General features: G+C 37.4%; 1 protein-coding gene across 1 annotated transcript; it reads right to left on the bottom strand.

The window, feature by feature from the left end:
• Nucleotides 1-2,097: 2,097 nt before the first annotated feature.
• On the bottom strand, nucleotides 2,098-23,259 carry LOC149298940 (fibroblast growth factor-binding protein 3-like). The gene is made up of 2 exons (XM_089486788.1): nucleotides 22,638-23,259; nucleotides 2,098-2,780 (listed from the first exon to the last, which is right to left on the bottom strand). Exons 1-2 carry the CDS (start codon nucleotides 23,257-23,259, stop codon nucleotides 2,098-2,100), a joined length of 1,305 nt encoding a protein of 434 aa, XP_089342914.1.
• Between the last annotated feature and the right edge of the window lie 43 nt (nucleotides 23,260-23,302).

The following is a 23,302-nucleotide window of genomic DNA, read 5'->3' as shown; positions in this document are numbered from 1 at the left end:
AAAGTCTGTACTTTAGATGTCTCTTTTACTTAAGGTTTGTTCATAGTTTTCTTCTTAAAAACTGGTTGCTGCTTTCATGTCTTTTTCTATAACTTATATATCATTCATTAAGTCTGTAGAAGGTCACTGTCATTATGAAGGATGTCTGTTGTCATAATTTACTTCTGTTATTGTACCCAAAGGACAAGTGTAAACCTTTTCCGCTCTATAATATGTTTTTGCCTCAGGCTTATAAATAATGTCAACTTCTAGTGATGAGATTATCACTTTGAAACACAGAATGAAGTCCATGTCCATTGGCTTGGGGGCATGTTTGAGAGAATAAAATGAATTGTTTTTCAATCATGAGTCATGTAATAAATCTACAATGGTAGTTAAGTGCTTGGTTTCGGTAAGATTATAAACTCCCCTTTTGTGTTTCTAAAAAATATAATGCTATATTCATGTTTACAGTGTTACCTCACCATAACTGACTGTGTGGGTTGCAGCTAAGAATACTTACCCAGTAACCCATGCAACCAACTGGTAGGGACAGTTATAAAGAGCTTGCAATGTTTATTTTCTCTTACAACTGTTTATTGCAGCATTTTGGAAAGAAGATAATGTTCTCCTGCATTTTTTGTGTGTAGGGACTGTGTAGGGACCTGGATTTGCCCCAGATATGATGTATGTTATATGGGTTCCATCTAGTTTGGTGAGTGTAAGCAGGTGAAATGGGTTATCTCAGTGGAGTTATAGCTGGTATAGTCATCATTTCAGTCTTGGCTGCATTCTTCCTGTGCACCCTTACTTTTCAATCTATTCACCTTCTTGCATACTATACATAAAATATGGTTTGGGCTGAAATCATGATTAATTAGTTAGGATCTGTCTTGGATTGACATGTAGCTGATCAGTGGGTACCGTATGTTAAATTAGTGCTGTGTGGCTGATGGCTTGATTGTTTACATGAGTTTTGCAAGTGATGGTTGTTATCTGCATACATTGGGTGCACCTTACCGCACTTAGTATAACACAATTGTCCTAATCTATGTAGGTTCTAGAAACATTAATATGTAAAAGGACAATGTTGTTAAGTTATATACCTAATTAACTTTCTGGGGATATCAGAAAGTTGATTGTGCTAAAATTCAATAAGATATTTGGAAGGAAAGGGGATGTTTCATGTCCCAACTCTTGAGCTGGGAGGGAGCAACTTGTGCTACCGTTATTGTTTTTGGCAAATATGGACATGTTATCACTTTGGTTATCCCTCATACAGACTGGTCATATACATATTCCTCAAGTAGCTTAAAGGAGTCCAATTGTTCCACTTATTATTTTTCCAGTTTCTGTTTTCCAATTTTTTTATTATTTAAGATGGACAAATAATCATTACGGCATGTTTTTTGTGTTGCTTTGCTTTTATGATGGCATTTTGTCCTTTGATTATCATGTTTTACTTAGAAGGAATGTATAGGAGACACAGATATAATGACACCACTGCCTTTTAAAAGCGCTTTTTCCAATTACTACAATTTTCTTATGTTTAGAGGAGAGAGAATTGCAAATGAATATCCATATACCACCAAACAATCTTCAACAACTCAAATTGTATTTATTATATTTTTACTCAATGCATATTACAATATTATTAAAGACTTACAATTGTAATTCCCTTCTAGAGAAAGTAGAACTTATAATGCTATATATGGGTTTATAATGTATTCATTTAATAGCACATGTATTATGCTCATTATATGAGAAATAACAATCAGATATCTAAAAAGATTCTTTATTGATTTATCGAGAAGCTACAAAACTCACAAAGGAAAATTTAATTGAATTAATAATAACAAAAAACAATCTAGTAGAACAAGGAATACAAAAATAAATTTTAAATCACAGTCATTTTTATTAATAACAATGTCTTAACATGAAACAGATCATATAATGCCTGAAATCATAATATCAGCAGACAAGTCTCTGCTTGTTTAACACTAGGGTTTTGTAAGTCATGTTTAGTGTCGACCAGCCCAAAGGATTAAAACAAACAATTCCAGTGTTAGTGCCTTTTTGTTATATCCAACACAGTTGTATCATATAATGTTATTTGATTTAGCCATTCCAGAAATTCACAAAGAAGGAACACATGGATTGCCAGTTCTCTGAACAGTAGGTTTCTGCAAGGTCCTCATTCAACTCTACAATATCATCATTAACTGCTCTTGCTGTAGCTATCAGGTCAGGGACTGATGATGGGCTGGAAGGATCTGCCTCCTTACTAAATGTTGTGCTTGGCTTTCTTGTTTTTTTGTTGCTTTTCTTTTCTGCTCCAACATTTTCATTTATGTCAGGTGTGCTTTTCGATCGACTCTTCCCTTTGGCTTTGCTGTTATCTATTAACCTATCATCAACTGCATCTCCATCAACTCTGACAAGCTGTGACTCCACAGCAGCAGCCTTTTTACATATTCGTGACTTTAAGCTCTTTTCTTCACACACATTCTTCACTTTCTTAAATTTCCCAAGTATTTGTTTCCAATATTGTTTGGCTTTCAGGCTGTATGAGGGACACTTGTGTGGTTCACCTTCATAGGAGCATCTGTAGCTGCTATTCACTTTGTCATCACAGCTTAGAGAAAGGCTCACTGTAAGGTCTCCAACAATCTCCCAGGTACACTCATGGCGGTGTTTTGTTAAAAACTGCCCTGATCGTGCAAATGTTTGTTTCTCGCCTCTTTTACTGGCTGCTTTCTCATCTTTGCCAAATGCACTCTGAAAAAAGTCCAGGCAGTTGACTAAAATAACAAATGAAATTAAACAGGGAAGCCTCATCTCATTAGGTCAGTATTGGTGATGGCTTAGAACTTGGGGGCTTTCAAGCATTAGTAATGTGTACAAGCGTTGGAGCAGAAAGTGCTTGGCATTCCCAAATTCCTAAGCAGACAAATAAACAGTGAGTCAAAACTTCCTCAATTATTCAAAAGTTGGTTGTGAAACATGATTAAATTAACCACTACCGAAACGTAAACATAATAATAATAATATTAAAAACATAGAATTAAAAAAACCCACAAGATTCTATTTTAGCTCCATATAGGAAATCCATCATGCAAATAATATGGTGCTTAAAAAGAAGAGATACAATTTGCATTTGTAAGAAAAAAAAGAAACATTATATAGTTAATATTATAAAGCTTTTTTCTGATATCGCAAATATTCAGTAGCCAACTATTGGATTTCAGTATTTCCATGTTTTTGATTGAATTCATTTTAACCGCAGAAAAATGTATTCTCTCCCTATCATACTAATTGAATGCAAATTCACACAAAAGTTTTCAAGTTTGTATAAAAAAAAACAAAAAATCCACACACTGCAAAGCTGTATTTGTAAATACAAAGATCCCAAAATAACAGACTCAAAGCCAGTTTAAATGGTCTTACCAGACTGGTTGAAAGGTGAAGTGCACCACAGGAAAAAAATCAGCGTGTGGATAATGTGGATAAAGCTTTTAAAGGGTGCAATGGGATCTTGTGTTTTCATGTGGACAGGAGGGGCCACACAGGCTCTTTGCCCCTCCCTGCATCGCTTGAAATGTCTAAAAATTCTAATTTAGTGAAATGGAAGTGCGTAGCTTGATGTGTTATGCCTATTATTATTATTATCTTTTATTTATATAGCGCCAACAATTTACGCAGCGCTAAATACAATACAAGGGATATGACGAGAATTTACATACTAAGACAAATCGATACATTAGGTGGAGAGAACCCGGCTCGCAAGCTTACTAAAGATGTAATTTCCACATCATTGCCTTTGTTGTTAGGGTTTAACCACACAGCACACTTTTTGATACAAATGTATTATCATTATCATGCTCAGCAATGAAGTTCACTTAATTAACCTGCTAGTGAGCTGCTTTTTTCTTTAATATAGGATACTATAGAAATGTGTTTATTACAGAATTCAATTCTGATCTCTCTATATTAAGGCAATGCTGGGTCACATGAAAACAGAAACATGAAAAGAAAGTACAGTGAGGATATATAAATCTTCTTGTACGTCTCTCAGAACGTTACTGGTACTGTAAAATGTATTATTATTATTGTTGTTGTTATCGAATGCTATTCATATGTTTAATTGAAACAATAAATTGCAATGTATCATTTCGAAAATAGGCAGGGTAGGTGGGCCCAATGGTTGTTATTTTCCAATAAATTCTATGTTTTCTATAAAGTCTACCCTGTTGCATATACGTGTTTCTGCTGGAGGCTGGAATCAGTTTGAAATCCACTCCCACATGTGATGACTACATAGAGAGACTGCATGTTTCAACAGCTGATACACCAATTCTTCTCTATACTGCCCCCTCGTGGTTAACAGTAACAATATCATCTAGACCATAAATACCATATATATGTCCATTTTCTTTAATTTTCGTGTACTGTCGTGTACTTCCACATTTCAAAATAGAGGTATTTTTACTAAAAATGGTAAATTACAAACTGCTGTAGTTGAGTTGAGGAGTTGGTCATTTTTTTTCTACAGGAATGGCTGAGGTGTCCTTAAGTGAAATGAATACCTCATTCTTACAGATTTTTGGCATTACATAGGTCATCTTAGTCCTTCTTATAAAGAAAACTCAGTGGAATATATTGTATGCATAGTTAAAGCTACTCACATGTATCTCACTACTTAGTAAAGGTGACACCTTCACTGGTCATGCATGGGATAGACATAGGGTATCCTGAATCTAAGAATCTATAGAAAAACACTAAAGGACACAGAAAGCCTAATAATTATACTAATTCTCAACAAGTATATGTATCTATTTCTTACTTCATTGGCAGACATTCCCAGTTGCTGCTGCCTTAATGTTCCCTAATTTATTCAAATTCCAGCAGAGTCATCATGTATGCAGGTTATAACTATAAATTAATACTATAAATTAGCCAGTGTAGCAGGGGTGGTCAATTTGCTAACTTTTTGCATGATTTATAAAGATCCTTTATACTTAATACATCATTGCTAAATGTTATCTCCACCAGTATTACCTGGAGAGCAATTAATCAAACAAAAAGTCTATCTGATGAATGATAAGGAAATATTTCAATATTTGGAATGCTTATTATAACAGCTAAGCATCCTATAAGACGCCAGAGGTTAAATAAGAGGTCAACATAATCTCCCTGTTTATATTTTAAAAGCTAGGGGAAGAATACATCCTCGTGGAAATTGATACCTTTTAATGCGGACTTAAGAAGGAAGTTTTTGTTGAGACCTTAAAGATTTACAGTGAAGGGAAAAAAATATTTGATCCCCTGCTGATTTTGTATGTTTGCCCAGTGACAAAGATATAATCACTCTATAATTTTAATTGTAGGTTTATTTCAGACAGAATAACAACAATAAAATCTAGAATAAAGCATTTCAAATAAGTTATAACTTTATTTGCATTTTACTCTTAAAGAGAGTGCTCCTAATCTCAGCTTGTTACTTGTATAAAAGACACCTGTCCATAGAAGCAATCAATCAATCAGATTCCAAACTCTCCACCATGGCCAAGATCAAAGAGCTGTCCAAGGATGTCAGGGACAAGACTGTAGACCCACACAAGACTGGAATGGGCTACAAGACCATCGCCAAGCAGCTTGGTGAGAAGGTGACAACAGTTGGTGCGATTATTCGCAAATGGAAGAAACACAAAATATATGTCAGTCTCTGCTAAGAGGACAAGACAACTTTACCGCATCAAAGGGACGATGGATGGGTGCAACCTTAGCCAGGTCATTGAAAATGGGTCATGGATGGGTATTCCAGCATGACAATGACCAGACCTTAATCCCATAGAAAATCTATGGAGGAAGCTGAAGGTTCGAGTTGCCAAACATCAGCCTCAAAACCTTAATGACTTGGAGAGGATCTGCAAAGAGGAGTGGGACAAAATCCCTCCTGAGATGTGTGCAAACCTGGTGGCCACCTACTTAAAAACATCTGACCTCTGTGATTGCCAACAAGGGGTTTGCCATCAAGTTCTAAGTCATGTTTTGCAAAAGAGTAACATGCAAATCAATTTATAACTTATTTGAAATGCATTATTCTGGATATTTTTTTATTCTGTTTCTCACTGTTGAAATAAACCTACCATTAAAATGATATACTGATCATGTCTTTGTCAGTGGGCAAACATACAAAATCAGCAGGGGATAAAATAATGTTTTCCTTCACCGTACAAGCTGGTGATATTGCATGTAGCATGGAATGAGTTGTTGTATATGTTTTAGGTGTCCTGGTCTTTTGTGTCAATCTGTGTTGGACCTCACAGATATGAAATATTATGCAAGAGTGATATGAGAGGTCCCAAGGTCATTTGAAAGTCCAGCTAGCAACCCTGGCCTTGGCCATCAAGCTGTTTTATCTATGTGAGACAACATACTGTACGTATCCCATGGAACATTGTTCTCAGCACAACATTTTGACAAAATGAATATGTTTAGATTGAAACTGTTGTCATAAAAGCACATGTATCCTTTCTAGAGCTGACACTCAGCGTGCCAAGTAAGTGTGCTAACTAAGGGGCTAATATTCTAAATGTGCTGACCAAAGAATTGACAGATCTATCTTACCCTGTTTAGGTTGTCAGTGCTGTACTTATAAAATGACTACTATCCATGGTGTTATTGATCAACTGTTTTTAATATTTAACAAATAAATTACCCTTTACTAGCTAGGCAATTATCATCATTTGAATACTTGGGGAAGTGCAAGCTGCTTGACAGTTACTCAAAACAAAAGGAATTAGGGGGATCAGAGACCAAGTGGAGATGCCTCAGAGGCCACCAGAGACGGACGGTCACGGGAGCAGCCACGGAGTGGGACCAGGGAGACAAGTAAGTCCTTACAGGCATAATGAGCTGTTTAAATACACACATAAATGCATAAGCAATTAAACATTTACTTACAACAACTGCATATCGCACCAGTAAATCACTAATGGCATTGACTTATACTAACTAAACATACCAGCCAGTATATCAATGAACAGAAAGGAACTGCCTTAAGTTACTATGGAAACCAGAAACGCTAAACTTGCTGTAATGAATCTTAATGTGTATGAACCATAAACATAGCTACAATTGTTACCGTTACATGCTACATTGTTTCAATACAGCTTGTATACCAGTATGAGTGAAAATTGTATAAAGACTAGTGACGACTAAAGCCGCACTTTAGAATTTAGGAGACATACACCTTTAATATGTGTGGGAGTGTCATGACAAGCGCATAGTTAAGATTGTGCCCAGGATGACTGTACCCCATACCCAATAATGACACACACTTTATTGGGTGCAAAAATAATTTCCACAGCTTTATTAAATTATACAATATTTAAAGGTCATTGTCAAAACAGGCCACCACTGTTAGAACATAAATAACCGATTTCCCTTTTATTAACAATGACAATGACCTCCCATAACAAATACATTAACCGTATAACAATGGCACCAACACATACCAGGTGCCTCCACATTAACACATTGACCACAATAGGGGCATACCAAGACCATTTAACCAAATTATAAACCATGTAGGGGCATACCGAGACATCCCTACACCACCAATTTAACCAAACCACCAATGCAGGGGCATACCGAGACACCCCTACACCACCCCAGGTTCTGAGCCACAGGCCAGCTCGAAACCTACCAAACTAACTTGAACCAAGTCAAATTAGTAAACCAAACCATAAAAAACCACCGTACTAAACAATAATCCCCAAATATCCCCGCCGCTGTGACAAAACGGGGTAGTCACCCCCACAACCCACCATTAAAGGGAGGGAGGGTGGGACAACCAGGATTTAGAAAAGCAGTTAAGTGACCGTTTACAAAATGGTTGCCACTTATATACCTTGATAGTAACCCCACCCATAACAAATTTGAACCAATTAAATTAAATCACTCCTTATGTACTCCACCTAGCTCTGTCAAGGCCCACTCCACCTAAGCTGCGCTGCTCCATGGGCTTCATGAATGCAAGTGAAGAAATTAATAGACACATCTTGACATGAAAATCAAGCCATTTGGCAATAGGTTCCAGGAGGCTGCCTCTTGCTGACTCAGTCGGACATTCACAAGGTCTTGATGCATTTAGGGTATCTTTGAAGTAATAAAGTAGATAAGTAGTAAAAATTGTCACTGAAATTTTTTTGGTAGGATCAGAAGAAACATTTTTATATACAGCTGTATCTTCTAATTGACTCAAAATGTCATCTCTATACATATGCGTCAAAGTCCTATTAGAATCGGCATTAGATCGGTCACGTTGGAGGCTTCCCTCTAAGAATGATGGGGTCTACCTTTCTTTCCCCATCTCGTGTTTGGTCTCCTCATTTGTTTCATTCCCCTCTTGTAACCACTCTATGGGTTCTCAATTTGGGTTTCATATTGCCTTGTTCTATAAAAGATGATTGCTGTTGGATAGAATTATCCTGTTATGTCTCAAGATCGGAGTCTGATCCACCAGATGTCATGTTAATGGTAGAAATTACAGGGTTTTTTATTCTTAAATGATCCCTCCTTATGTTATAGAAATTATCACTTAGTCCTCTAAGGCAAAGGTAAACATGATGCTACACATAATTATTATTAACTTTAGACAATTTCTGACGCACAAACAGCAAAAGTTCCTTTTTATATTTATTTACTTCTTCCTGAAGTTTCAGCATAGATTCTTTGGCCGGTATAGATGTTAAAGTCACAGTATATAATTCCTCAAAATCTAACACCTGTTTGTGTACATGTGTCAGATCCACACCCACTTCCTCGACCACCAAAATCATCAAATCAAGGGAGCATTTGTTTAACAAGCCAAACTCTGGATTGTTTCTGCCACTTGTAGGTACATGCTTAATACTGAAGCCTCAGGGAATTCTTGTAAATACAAATCTATTTCCCCTTTTTTTTTACTCTTAGGAACTGCAAAAATAAGTCCTTTATCTTGTCAGTGCGTGGTAAATCTAGCTGTGGCGTCTCCCGTAGAACCTTAGAGGCCTCTTGCTCCGTGATTTGTAGAGTGTCGGCACACTCAGCTAACGCACGAGCTTTAGCTAAAAAGTCTTCCATTGTTAAACAGTCATGACAGGTGAGGTTGGTACACAGAACTCAATTTGAAAGGTGCAAGGACAAGACACTGGCAAAGTGTCCATAACATATACAGTACACTTGTGTCCGCACTCAGTCTTAACAATAGTTCTCAAGACCCAGGTGCTACACAGCCAATAAACAAAAATCTATAAGTACTCGCTCACAGGCCTTCTAATCGTTTAAAACAACTGTATGTCCACTTGGTGGGAAAAGTTTGGGGAAGGCCATGGGCGTAGGAACCGGGAGGGATGAGGGGGACAGATCCCCCCCCAGTAACTCATGCGGGGGGGACCGATAATTAAGAAATCCCCCCCAGGGCCGTAGGAACCCCCCCAATAGCAACGCAGCAGGAGGAGAGAGGGGGGTGTCCTTCTGTCTCCTCTGCTCCCTACCGCCACCCGCCTACCGCCTGCCGCCGCCGACTGCCTCAACGCTGTCCCGTCAGAGGCCTCGTGCTCCCACCACAGGACTGCAGGGTAAGTGACCAAAGGGAGTAGGGAGAGGGTAGATAGTGTGAGAAGGGGGGGTAGGGAGAGGGTAGATAGTGTGAGAAGGGGGGTAGAGAGACGATAGATAGTGTGAGAAGGGGGGTAGGGAGGGGGTAGATAGTGTGGGGAGGGGTACATAGTGTGAGAAGGGGGAGAGGGGGTACATAGTGTGAGAAGGGGGGAGAGGGGGTACATAGTGTGAGAAGGGGGATAAAAGTAACAAAAGGGGGGTAGTAACCATATTGAAATAAAGAGTGAGAATGAATGAATATGTGGATGAATTGTGTGAATGAGTAAGAGAATGAATTAATCCACATGTGGATGAATTGTGTGAATGAGTGAAATAATGAATTAATCCACGTGTGCATGAATTGCTTTAATTATTTGTGAACTGGGCTATTTGGGGACAAAGTTGGCTCACACTGGGCTGTTTGGGGACAAAGCTGGCTCACACTGGGCTGTTAGGGGGCATACTTGGCTCACACTGTGCTGTTTGGGGGCAAAGTTGGCTCACACTGTGCTGTTTGGGGACAACGTTGTCTCACTCTGGACTGTAATTTGTTTGAGTAATCTGAGTGCTGGTCAGGTTCTATGTGGGGAATGTGGGGCTGGCCTTTGGGGTGTGCAACCTGTAATCTATGCCTGTAATTTAGGGGGTTTCTATCTTTAATGCTGATTTTTTATGTGAATTCCAGTTGATTTATACCTGCAAAGCTGGGTTTATGTGTTATTCTGTTGATCCATATCTTCTATGCTATGTTTCCATACATTATTTATATATACCTGCAAATATAGGGTTTGTATGTCTTATTCAGTTAATCTATACATGCATGTGCTGTTTCCATGTGTTGTTTATTTGATCTATACCAGAACTACAGGGAGTAAGTAAAAGAGAGGTGTGGCTTAGGGGATGATTACGGGGGTGAGGACCTCTCAATGTCACAGAGTATACACAGAAACAAAGGTTGGAATGCAGCACTCAGTTGTGAGATGGTGCACAAGCCAGGGTACCACCAAGTCCTTCAATAAATCCAAATCCAAAGCAGAGGCTCAGCACTGAAATGGTAAGGTGAGTTTATTCACACAGGCAACGTGAAAGACCTGTGTGTCGAAACATTGCCTGTATGAAATAAACTCATCTTACCATTTCAGTGCTGAGCCTCTGCTTCTCTATTTTGGATTTAATGTCACAGAGTAGTCAGAAGGAGGGAAGACTGCACTGACTCTCACAGTCTTCCCCTAATCTACGGTCAGTGTGGCACATATATTTTTTTTGGTGTGGGAGCGGAGGGAGTGATTGCATGCTAGGGAGAGTGGAGCGCGGCCAAAGGAAATGCTTGCCTAGCATATATTTTTCAATATTAAAAAAAAATGACAAAAGTTACAAAGATTAGCTGTTTTTCCCTTATATTTAATGTATTAAACATACATTATTTTTACCAGTGTTTCAAATTATATATTATTGTACGTGTTTGCAAAAAAAGAGATGGGGAGAAAGTGGGGAATCTGATGGGGGGAAAATGCTGTCCTCCCCAGATTTTTAAGGGTTCATACGCCCATGGGGAAGGCCCATTTCTATTCTATTCTAGTCTTACTGTGCCCCAGTGCAAGGTCCATAAAGACATGGTTGGGTGAGTTTGGTGTAGAGGAACCTGACTGGCCCATACAGAACCCTAACTTTAACCGTATAAAATACATTTGGGATGAACTAGAACTGATATTGTATGCCAAGACTTCTCATCCAACATCAGTGCCTGACCTCACAAGTGCTCTGCTGGATGAGAACACAGAAATGCCCCATAACCTTATGGAAAACCCTCCCAGAAGAGTGGAAGCTGTTATAGCTGCAAAGAGGGGACCAACTACATACATAATAATATCTAGAATGCAATGTCATAAAAGTCAGTGTTGGTGTAATGGCCAAGTGTCCCAGGTGCTGTAGCACATAACATCTGTCCTGTTTCCTGATTACAAAATGGTTTCTTATGTGAATGATTAAAATTAAAAGTGATACCATTATGATCAAATAATCTTAACATTGTCCTGTCATGAATAATGACTATTAGGTATGATCTGAAACTACAAATCATGGGAAAAGGGTACAAAGCTATTACTGCAGCAATTTTAGTGCGACTAGGAGCATTGGTGTCGTTATGACTTTCCTTCTCTCATGTTTTCAGAACGCAGATTATTTTTGACTTGCCCATTTTGTTTCAAAAAAGCATTTGGTCACAAACTGTATATTGATTTATCTGAAACGAAAAATGAAAACAGGACATTGTCTAAAGAAATAAAAGATCATTACAAAATATTTTTATAGAGATCAGTACGTTTCAACATAAATATACTTTTGCTGTTATTTGCTGTAAAATACATCATGGATTTTGTTGTTTTTTTATTTTGTCTTTTTTTTCAGTGAACATTTTACAGAGAAATACATGTTTGACTGTACAATGCAATCACATTACTCTAATGGGTCTATTAACTGAAAAAGTTGATTTAAGGTTTAACAGGATTATACAGAGATGAATAATGTCACATGCACTCTCATCCTAGCAAGAGACTTGGAAGATTACCTCTATGATTTACCCTCCACCTGCCACCGCCACAGCGCTCAAGGATTGTATGCAAAAGTGAAAATCCACACATATTTAACAGTACATGGCATGCAAGCGGGTCCTGTAGATGTTTCGGGGTATGCAGGGGGCTGATCTGACATCAACCAATGAAGAGCAGCTGCACTTCATTGGTTGATGGCAGGGGAGGCCCCTGCCGGCGACCAATAGAGTTGTCTTACAGACCTTAGAAAAGAATGTGCACCCGAACCGAACACAGGAATGGGCGAATATTCATGGAATACGAAGATTTTTTTCGAACGCAAAGAGTTGGCCGGCACCCAAGTCTAGCTGAGACCACAGCTGTGCTAATTCTGCCTATGGCAAACAAACTTACTTCTGTTAAATACAACACAAAATGACTTAATTGTCCGTTATTCAAATATTTTACAGCAATACCCTACTGAGATTATGAAGTTATATTTTAGACGTGCGGATAGTTAACTAACAAAGAGTACTAAGCAGCAATAGATTATTAATTAGAATTGTAATCCTATCCATCTGTTGTTTTTATGCACTGTAAAGTGACTGACATGACAAACTAAAGTTGTGTTTAAATGTAAATGTGATTAAATATCCATAGTCTCGTAAAATAAACATGTTAAATTGTGTGACAGAGGTGAAAATTACAGTTAGAAAAAGACATGATTCTGGCGACATAAATTATTGGGATATGAAAACACTGATGATATCGGGCAGAGGTGATTTTTTCCGCTGACAATAACTCACTTGTAATCACTAGCATATAATCCAGTCTCCCTATTTCTACCCTCTTGAGACTACTACAATCACGTTTAATGACCATAAGAACATCCTACATTTGAAATGAGACCAATGCAATCTTCAATTTAGTCGCTAGAAATTGGTTCTTATTCACACAAGTGCCCTATTTTGAAAACCTAGTTCAAAACCAAGATAATGGCTTTTTCAACATTTAACCTTTATGTACATTATTTGAATGGCAGAATTGTAATGGTAAGAGGAACGAGTAGATTGCTTGCAGAGCACATTCAAACACGATTTACTCAAAGAAAATATAAGAGTAATAATGGCATATTTGGATTGTGTTTTTGGTCTCTGGAAGAGATACTCACCTTTCTTGTGGTGGCAATTTCACCTGGCATTTTGGTGTGATTCCTTTAATTTCTAAGAATTACAAATCTACTTTTTATAGGTGGAGGCTAAAAAGCCCCTTTATGCTTGGCAGTGCATACAACTGAATGATCACACTTTTTTGGTAAGTTCAGGAGAAAGGCTTCAGACCGAAGCAATAACTAATGCTCATAATGCCTGTGGCAGAGTCAAAGAGTCACAGTTACTTCACATCCAGATGGCTAAAGTGTGCCCCTGACCTTGCTGCCCATGGGGCAGCTGCCCCTCTTACCTCACGGATAAGAGCCCTACTTCTGACAGTCTATAGTTGTTTGGAATGTGGGGCTTCTACATAGTGGTAGTGACCTTTTTATTTCACTTTTTACTTTTATAACTGAATGCATAGAATAAAGCATGTAACAAAATGAACACAGCCAGTAGCTGACCACTGGCTAGGTGCAATTTTTTAAGCGTTCCCATTTCTGTAAGTGTCCTCAATTTTTGTAAGTGTTCCCGTTTTGTCAAAGCCATCAGATGTGTTTGGTCTAGAGTAGGTGGTCTCATGAACGTTGCTTCTGCCAATGACAGGAAAAAGAGCATTACATTTTTTAAATAAAAAGTGACTGTATGGCCACTAAGATACAAGAGACTAATTATTAAATCCTGTCTCTCTGGTACCGCACACCCGAAAAGTTGCATGTCATGTTCCCGACTGTCTCCGCTTGCTGTTGGAGGTGTGGTCGCGATGTAGGTACCATGATTCACATCTGGTGGGCCTGTCCCGCGCTACAGGTTTTCTGTAAGTGGTGGAGACATGTCCAAAGTGGAGGACATTAGGGTGATTGAGGACCTCTCTGCCACCTCTATTAAAAAGAGGGAGGCTTACACCGCTACCTGGTTCCACTGGCTCTCCTTTGTGGGTAGAGGCACTCCGTGATTGCCTCCGTCGTTGGGGGTGTACGTTTCTCTTTTCCTATATGCCTTGTCCGTGCTCGGGTGGGCGACTTTCCATGTATGTTCAGGGTTGTTTTAGCCTGTAACCTTTGTATCTAGATGTGTCAGGTACGCTCATTTTGTACACTGTGCCTTATTGACCGTGTTATATTGACAACGTTGTACCACTTCCTTTCACTGTGTTTCTTCCCCCCTTCCTTTTTTGCCTTCTGTATCCCCCCCTTCCCACATTCTAAAAAATATGAAAAACCCAATAAACTTTGGATTTTGAAAAAAAAAAAGTGACTGTATTAATTGAATGGCGTGAATATTTCTTTAACCAGCCAGTGTTATGAATCTATAATTGAAATTGGCAATAATTAATTTTGCATTGGTGATTTGTTTAATGCAATGGCTAACATGACCTGTGCTAAAAGTTACTAAAAGATGACTCCTAAATGATTTATTTTCACAGTGACATTACACGTACTTGATAAGAACTCAATGAGGTTGTGCAGCCTTGGAAAAGTTTAGCAGAAGAAAATACATTTTAAATGGTGAATAATGGGAATAGTCTGTCATCTTCTGTAAGTATGAATAAAAAATGTATATGTTAACTTGATTATGACATTCTGCATCTTAAATTCAAAACATTTTTACAAAAAGCTGGAAATTTTACCAATCCTGCATTAAATAAAATACAAGTCTGAATAAATAAGTAAGGAAGTCTAGGCCAGAAACTTCTGCATCTTTATATCTGCATAGGATGGCTGCTTTAAAATTTTATAGGATTTTCAGTTAAAATATCCATCAAAAAATACAATTCAAAAAGGAATGCGTGATGCACGTTATGTGACCCCGCAGAAAACAATGGGGCTGCTTAGACAGTGTGCAACCATCCAACTGAAAGCTGGAAGAGAGAGGTAAGGGGGTACTGGTCGGAGTGGGTATGTATGTTTGTATGTATGTGAGCATGAATGTGTATGCATATAAGCATGAATGTCTATGTATAATTGTATGTGAGCATGAACATCCATGTATAAGTGCATGTAAGCATGAACATCTATCTAAGTGTATATGAGCATGAAGGTGTATGTGTAAGTGTGTGTTAACATAAATCTGTATGTGAAAGCGTTTGTATGTATGAGCATAAATATGTAAGTATTTGTGTGTTAGCATAGATGTGTATGTGTAAGTGTGTGTTAGCATGAGTATGTGTTTGTGTGTTAGTATGAATGTGTATGTGTTGTGTTTGTGTGTGAGCATGAAAGTAAATGTAAGTGGTGTGAGAGTGTGCGTTATGAGTGTGTACATGTGTGTTAGTAAGCATGTGTATGTGTGTTAGCATGTATAAATTTGTATATTTTGTGTTAACATATGTGTTCCAGAGTGTACGGTGGAGGGGGCAAGTGGCAAAGATGGCACTGTCAGGCTGTCTGGGGGTTAGGATGGCACTGATAAACTACTTAGGGGAAAAGGTGGCACTGTGTGCAATTTTTGCACTGGGACCCTGTGGTTTTTATTTAAGGCCCTGCCTCAACTCCATTCCACAGTTCTTCCCAACCATTGTTGTATCCGTGTCTGACAACGATTGGTCCTTCATTGCTGTCCTGAGAAGATCTTAAAAAAACTCATGTAATCCACTGGTAAGGCAAAACAAAAGCCTGGGGTTGTATATAAAAAGTTATTTTAGTACATTGTTTTAAAAGTGATCTTATCAATCACTGGTCTAATCAGCAGTAGCTGATATGATGCGAAAACCACTTCCAAATTTGACACAAGGATATTTTAATATATAAACCCTGAAGTTACATTGGAAGGAAATCAAAACCACCAACCGTGGCTGGTAGGCGTCATTATGTGAATAATAATAATTACAAAAGAAAAAAAATCTGTCTTTTCGAGAATTATATATATATATTGTGGTAAAGTGTATGGGAGAGTGGTGGATGGGATATATATCTCACCTGGTATTCTCAGCCAGGCACAGTAGCAAAGCTCATTACTGGGGAGGAAGCCTTAAAAGAGAGGGCTGTAAGGTTTGAAGGGGAGAGGAGAAACTGAGTGAAGGAGCAGCTACAGCCAGCGCTGCAGTCCACCAGGTATGAAGCTTTATCTATGGAAAACCTCTTACTTTGCTTTGTGCCAGACCTTAGGCTTGTAGAGAGGTATCCGGATGTTTAGTTAGAGCCGGACAGGCTTAGAGTTTGTTTTGTTTACAAGGTGCTCTGTGCCTACAGCATCTAAATAAACACGCTTTACGTTTGAAACCTGTGTGAATACAGTCATTGCCGCCCTATGCGTGAGCTGTTCCCTACAATATATATATATATATATATATATATATATATATATATATATATATATTTACTCACAGAGTCCATTGCACACCATTCCAAATATATATAATTTCTTCATTTTAGCTATATTGAGGTATGATAGAACACAGCTGCCTTCAAATATCTTTTCCCCTAATAAATTGTAGATAAAGAAATGGTTTCCTGCTAAGTTTAAAACCAGAGAAGCATCTGCATTGAATCTTTGTACAAATCTCTTTGTAAAACTGGGTTAACATGACTCATTCATGAAGCTCTTAATATTACTTAACAAAAAAAAGACCAAATACATTATACAAATAAATGTTATCCTCACTAGTCTTTGATTTTGGACATGAGTCATCCTAGCACAATATGGATTCCATTCTCATAAATAAACATGGACTTCTTCAGAGAGTTTCATACTTAAGCTGCACCCTGATAAGCTGAAAAAAAGATTTTTGATCAGGGTATTATCCACACAAAAAAAAAAACACTCAACACATGAGTGTGTGTGCATATGGTGTTAGCATATGTGTGCGTGCTACTGTATGGTATTAGAGTGTGAGTTAGTGAATGCTGTTAGTATGAGTGCATCAGCAAATGGGGTTAGAGTGCATCTATTTTAGTGTATGGTTGTAACCACAAACCAGGCTTACCGCTCTATCTCAGCCATCATTGCCTCTTGCTAATATCCAGTTACAAGATGGGTAACCAGTCTGGTCTCCAGAGTAAATGATAATGATAATAATTATAATAATAACACTCAAAGACAAAGTAGAGAACCAATTAGAAGGCATAAAAAAGAACCAATGGTACTGTTATTATTATATTATTTATTTCTAATTTCTAGTGCTATAATGTCCTTCTTTAGAATAGGTGGCCAAAATTGCACAGCATATTCAAGGTGTGGTCTTACCATTGATTCATAAAGAGGCAAAATTATATTTTTATCCCGCAAATTGATGCCCCTTATTATACATGACAATACATTAATTGCCTTAGCAACTGCTGACTGACATTGCACATTGTTGCCTAGTTTGCTGTCTATAACAATTCCCAAATCCTTCTTATTTGTCGTTACCTCTAATTCACTACTGTTTAGGGTGTAAGTTGCTTGTGCATTCCCTACCCCAACATGCATAACTTTGCATTTATCTACATTAAATTTCATCTGCCATTTGTGTGCCTAGTCTATCTAAATCACTCTGCAGCAAATTAATATCCTGCTCACATTTTATTACTTTACAGAGTTTAGTGTCATCTGCAAACACAGAAACATGACTTTCAACGCCTATTGCCAGGTCATTTATAAACATGTTAAATAAAATTGGTCCCAGAACAGAACCCTGAGGGACACCACTTACCACTTTTGTCCAGCTTGAAAAATTACCATTTATGACAACTCTCTGTACTCTATCTCTAAGCCAATGTTCTACCCAAGAACAAGAATTTCCATCTAGACCAATTTCTTTCAGTTCGAATACTAACCTATTTTGTGGAACCATGTCAAACGCCTTGGTAAAATCCAAGTCGATTACATCCACCCTGATCTACACTTCTACTTACATCTTCGAAGAAGTTAATTAAGTTTGACATGACCTATGTTACATAAAACCATGGTTAGTTTTTTTAATAACACTGTTCTTCCCAATGGATTCCTGATTATTATCCCTTAATAACCCTTCAAATACTTTCCCAGCCACAGAAGTTAAGCTCACAGGTCTATAATTTCCAGGCAAAGAGTTTTAACCCTTTTTGAATATAGGAACCACATCTGCCTTCCTCCAATTCTCTGGTACAATTCCTGAAAGAAAAGAATCCTGGAAGATGAAAAACAGAGGTTCACTTATTTCCACACTTAGCTACTTAAGTACTCGTGGGTTAATACTGTCAGACCCCGGAGCTTTGTTGGCGTTAACTTTCCTTAGTTGCTGCAGCTTATCTATTGCATATCTATTGCCATAGGTTCCTCCTTAATATATACTGAGGAAAAATTGTTATTTAAAGTCTCGCTTATTTAAACTTTCTTATCTTCTAGTTTAGCCCATCTAATCATCTTTTTTGCATGCATTATGTGCTTCTTTATATCTTATATGGGATGCCTCTGATTTGTCTGATTTAAATGCTTTATGTTTAATTTCTTGGTTTACTTCCCCACTAAGCCACATTGGTTTCAATCTGTTTATTCTATATTTACTACCCAATGGTACATACTGCAAAGTGTACCCTTCTAATATTAGTTTGAAGATATTCTATTTTCCCTCAGTGTTTTTTCACTAAAGAGTTTATGCCACTAAAGAGTTTATCTTATTAAAATTGGCCTTTTAAAATTATATGTTTTAGTATTCCCCATGTGCAATTTCTTTCTTGCGTTTATTTCAAAAGACATGGTGTGAGCATTGTGACATGATGCGTTATCCTGCTGGAGGTAGCCATCAGTAGATGGGTACACTGTGGTCATAAAGGGATGAACATGAACAGTACTCAGGTAGGCTTTCACATTTAAACAATGCTCAATTGGTACTATGGGGCACAAAGTATGCCAAGAAAATGTCCCACACATCATTACACCACCACCACCAGCCTGAACCAGTGATACAAGGCAGAATAGATCCATGCTTTCATGTTGTTTACGCCAAAGTCTGGCCCTGCCATCTGAATGTCGCAGCTGGAATCGAGACTCATCAGACCAGGCAATGTTCTTCCAGTCTTCCATTGTCCAATTTTGGTGAGCCTGTGTGAATTGTAGCCTCAGTTTCCTGTTCTTCATTGACATGAGTTGCACTCGGTGTGGTCTTCTGCTGCTATAGCCCATCTGCTTCAAGGTTTGATGCGTTGTGCGTTCAGAGATGTATTCTGCATACCTTGGTTGTAACGAGTGGTTATTTGAGTTACTGTTACCTTTCTGTCATCTTGAACCAGTCTGCCCATTCTCCTCTGATCTCTGACATCAACAAGGCATTTTCTTCCGCACAACTGCCGCTCGCTGGATATTTTCTCTTTTTCATACCATTCTCTTTAAACCCTAGAGATGGTTGTGATCTACTGATCCCAGTAGGTCAGCATTTTCTGAAATACTTAGACCAGCCCGTCTGGCACCAACAACCATACCACGTTTAAAGTCACTTAAATCCCCTTTCTTCCCCATTCTGATGATCGATTTGAACTTCAGCAAGTTGTGTTGACCACATCCACATGCCTAAATGCATTGAGTTGCTGCCATTAAATTGGCTGATTAGCTATTTGTGTTAACAAGCAATTGAACAGGTGTACCTATTAAAGTTGCCAGTGAGTGTATATACACTATATACATTTAACACACATCACTTTCTACGACAACATAACAAAACAAATTAGTTTCAAAAATGGCTTGCTGGTAAATTTACTCTTTTGTGTATTATGTGTATTAAAATTTATTATTAGGGCATCCTCTCAAAATTATAGAAGAGCAGAGGTAAAAAAAATGAATGCATGATTTTATCTCAAACCTTTAAAAAGGCTAAGAAATATATTTACAGAAGAAAAGTGTTTCATTACCATTCACTTGTGGTGTTAGTCTTAATGTTAAAGTTCCTTGCTGTTTGATTACCCCGTACCGATTTTATTGTTGTATTATAATCAGATTTGAGCAGCAAACATTAGTTCCATTGTGGTGCTAACACAAAAAGAAACCCATGGGCATCATGAATTTTATAATATTTCATATGCACTGTTTCTATGGATACTGTTCAATACATTCACTTTATTACACGACAATGTCTCTCAGGTAAAATGTAAACTTTTCATGGAAAAATTATGTAATCCTTTGAGTGCTCTATGACGTTGGTTATCATTTGATACCCTGCAGAGTCCGTGACTTTTTTTTTCCATTTCATTTTAGAAAAAATGTGATCTCAGTTGTGAGAAAAAAATCATTTTACCTTTTTTCATCCTCTGGTTTTTTTTTTTTTTTTTTTTTTTTTTTTTTTTTTTTTTTTTTTTTTTTTTTTATTTCAGATAAAAAATATATCATAGAGGATAACAGTGAGATAATAATGACATTAGCTATAAATTCTACATATCTCATATAAAGTCAAAATGCAGTACAGATAGCAGATATTCCCTTACAACATTAGACATCTATTACTAATCTGTGTTAGTCACCAATATCCATTTATCTAGAGTGTATAGGACCAATATACCAGAGTTTTACCATAATAACCCTTGGTATATTATGACCAAAGAAGAAGAAGAAGAAGAAGAAAAAAAAAAAAAAAAAAAAAAAAAAAAAACAAATAGAGAAGAGGCCAAAAACAGGGTAAAAAAATAAAAAATAAAAAAAAAATAAATAAATAAATAGATAAATAAATAAATAAATAAGTAAATACATAAATAAAGAAAAGAGGGTTTACAACATTCACACTCATACCCCATTCATACTAATCGAGTCTCCAGAGTTTCGTTATTTCCATATATTATTATAGTTTAATGGCTATAGTCAGTAAAAAGATTAGGATATTTTATTAACCAGGGTCTCCACACCTTACCAAATTTATGTAATTTCTGGTACGCGAGATAAAAGCCACGCTCCATAATACATTGATGATTAATTTGGTTAATTACGTGATCAATATTAATAGGTGTTTTCTGTAACCAATGTCTAGCAATGATTATTTTCATTGCTAATAAGCATTGAATATACAATGCTTTTTGATTAGCTGAAATGTTCAGAAAATTTAAATGTAGCAGCGCACTTTCAGGTGTGGGAGTTATGTACCTATTTAAGAGTTCTGATATGATCTTAAATAAATCCCTCCATGTATGTTGTATCTTGTTGCAATTCCACCATATATGTACATATGTACCTTTATCTAAATCGCACCTCCAGCAAATAGGAGTGGTGTTACAGTTAAATTTAGCTAATTTCGCAGGTGTCATATACCATCTTAATGTTATCTTAAAGTGTAATTCTATCATATTCAAGCAGTGGGAAAATCTATTAACTTCTACTAAGCTAGTTGTCCAGCTTTTTTGTTCAATTACAATTTTAAGGTCTTGTTGCCAAGACTTTTTAATAGAATTTTCAAAAGGGGTATCTAATGCTTCTATCAGAGAATATCTGGTTTTAAAGTGTATCAATCTGTCATGTAGTATTTGCGCTTATGTATCTATTTACAATAATATTATATATTTTCCCTAAATACAATCCTTTGATCCCAATTTCTGAGGGCAATATGGTGGCGCTAGTATAGTTAGAAAAAAATGCAGTGCTTTATTTTTTAAGCGGCAACACAGTTATAAAAAAAATAGAATTGTGTCAATTTAAAAATATTATCATTAAATAATTACCTATATAACAATTTTTAAGAAATTTGTTAATAAAATGTTTCATGTTTTTGATTCTTCTTATAATGATATACTCAATTATGTAACAGTATAATGTTTTCCTTTATAAATTGCTATTTTTTTAGCATCTTTTAATCTGTGAGATTTTACAATTTAAAAGTTGTATACGATACACAAAGGGTTCTGAAAATGTTCATTGTGATTTTTATACTGAAAAATTAAATTTACATAACATATTTACATTTTACGCACTGTCATATGTATTAGACTTCGCATTCGGATCTGTACAAACTAGTTTTTTTTAAAGGAAATTGCCTGTTGTGCGTTGAAGCAAATTACCGAAAACAATTGTGATCCCCCGCAAACCTGCCGAAAATAAATTGCAAAAGTGCTGAAATTTCGTCATGTGTAGCTGTTTTGGGGCTCCTTGATGAAGTAAAGTGGGAGGGACTGTGTGTAGGAGACTACATATCAATGACTGATAGAAGTAGAAGTAGCCAAAAAACAAGACTTGGTTTTATTCATGTTTATGGCTGTGATTGATGTGTCCAACAACCTGGGGGAGCTTTTGCTTACTTTTCTTACTCTGGCCAATAGGCATTTAGAATGGGAAGTGGCAAGCATTAGATATATAAGTGTGCTGACCTAATTTTAACATGTCAGTAGCAGCAGTTACTTACTGATGAGAGTTGGAGTGTCACACAGTTAGCTTAGGAGAAGCTGAGATTGATGCTTACTGCTCATATACAGTACTGCAAGTTCATTAATAAAGTCATCATAGTTTACTTTAGTGCAGAAAATGTACTGTTGTAGGGCAGGTTGGAGAAACTGTACTTTGGCTTTCTCCTCTGCTTTGTGTCCGAGGGCCTCCACTTCAGCCTCCAGAAGGGGTGCCAAACAGGGTTCACTGTCAGACCTCCCCCTCTTAGGCATGGGACCAGCTGGATACTCCACATTCACTTCCATCAGAGCAATCGTATGCGCAGGGTTAAGGGAGATTAGGGATTGGGCAATCTTCTCTACAGCTGCTGCAGTTAACACTTGTTCTTGACTTGATGTTGAGATCTCATCGCTGGACTTTCCACCTCTGTCGTCAGGACTGCTCTCAAGATCTCCCAGAGGAATGTGGCTCTCACGGCATACAGAAGGACCTACACAGGGATTTAAAAAGACACTGGGATCAATTGGACCTGAAACAGCCTGTTCCTTCATCTGATTGATTGGCATTACTGATCCCACTGCAACCAGCACAGCAGGATCATCCAGTGGCTGCGTCACCATCACAGGCTCCTTCAGGTCAGCTGTAGAGGACGGCTTCCTTGGATCTGGATATAGCTTTCCAGGCCATCCAGCAGCCATATCTGCCCAGGACTGCCGGGGCTTGCTGGGACAGTCCTTATAT

The sequence above is a fragment of the Sceloporus occidentalis genome, unplaced genomic scaffold, assembly GCF_023333645.1.
Source record: "Sceloporus occidentalis isolate IW3139 unplaced genomic scaffold, rSceOcc1.0.p SCAF_30, whole genome shotgun sequence".
In the NCBI taxonomy this organism is placed as follows: Eukaryota; Metazoa; Chordata; class Lepidosauria; order Squamata; family Phrynosomatidae; genus Sceloporus; species Sceloporus occidentalis.
The sequence above is the reverse complement of the archived record's forward strand: the minus strand, read 5'-3'. Positions and strand labels throughout refer to the sequence as shown.

Bases quoted from the DNA above. Each gene is read 5' to 3' on its own strand.
- LOC149298940 (XM_089486788.1), bottom strand. From the start codon at position 23,259: ATGGCTGCTGGATGGCCTGGAAAGCTATATCCAGATCCAAGGAAGCCG. The intron at 2,781-22,637 runs GTAAGCATCAAT...TTGTTATTTTAG, and splicing joins TGCAGTACTGTATATGAGCA to TCAACTGCCTGGACTTTTTT.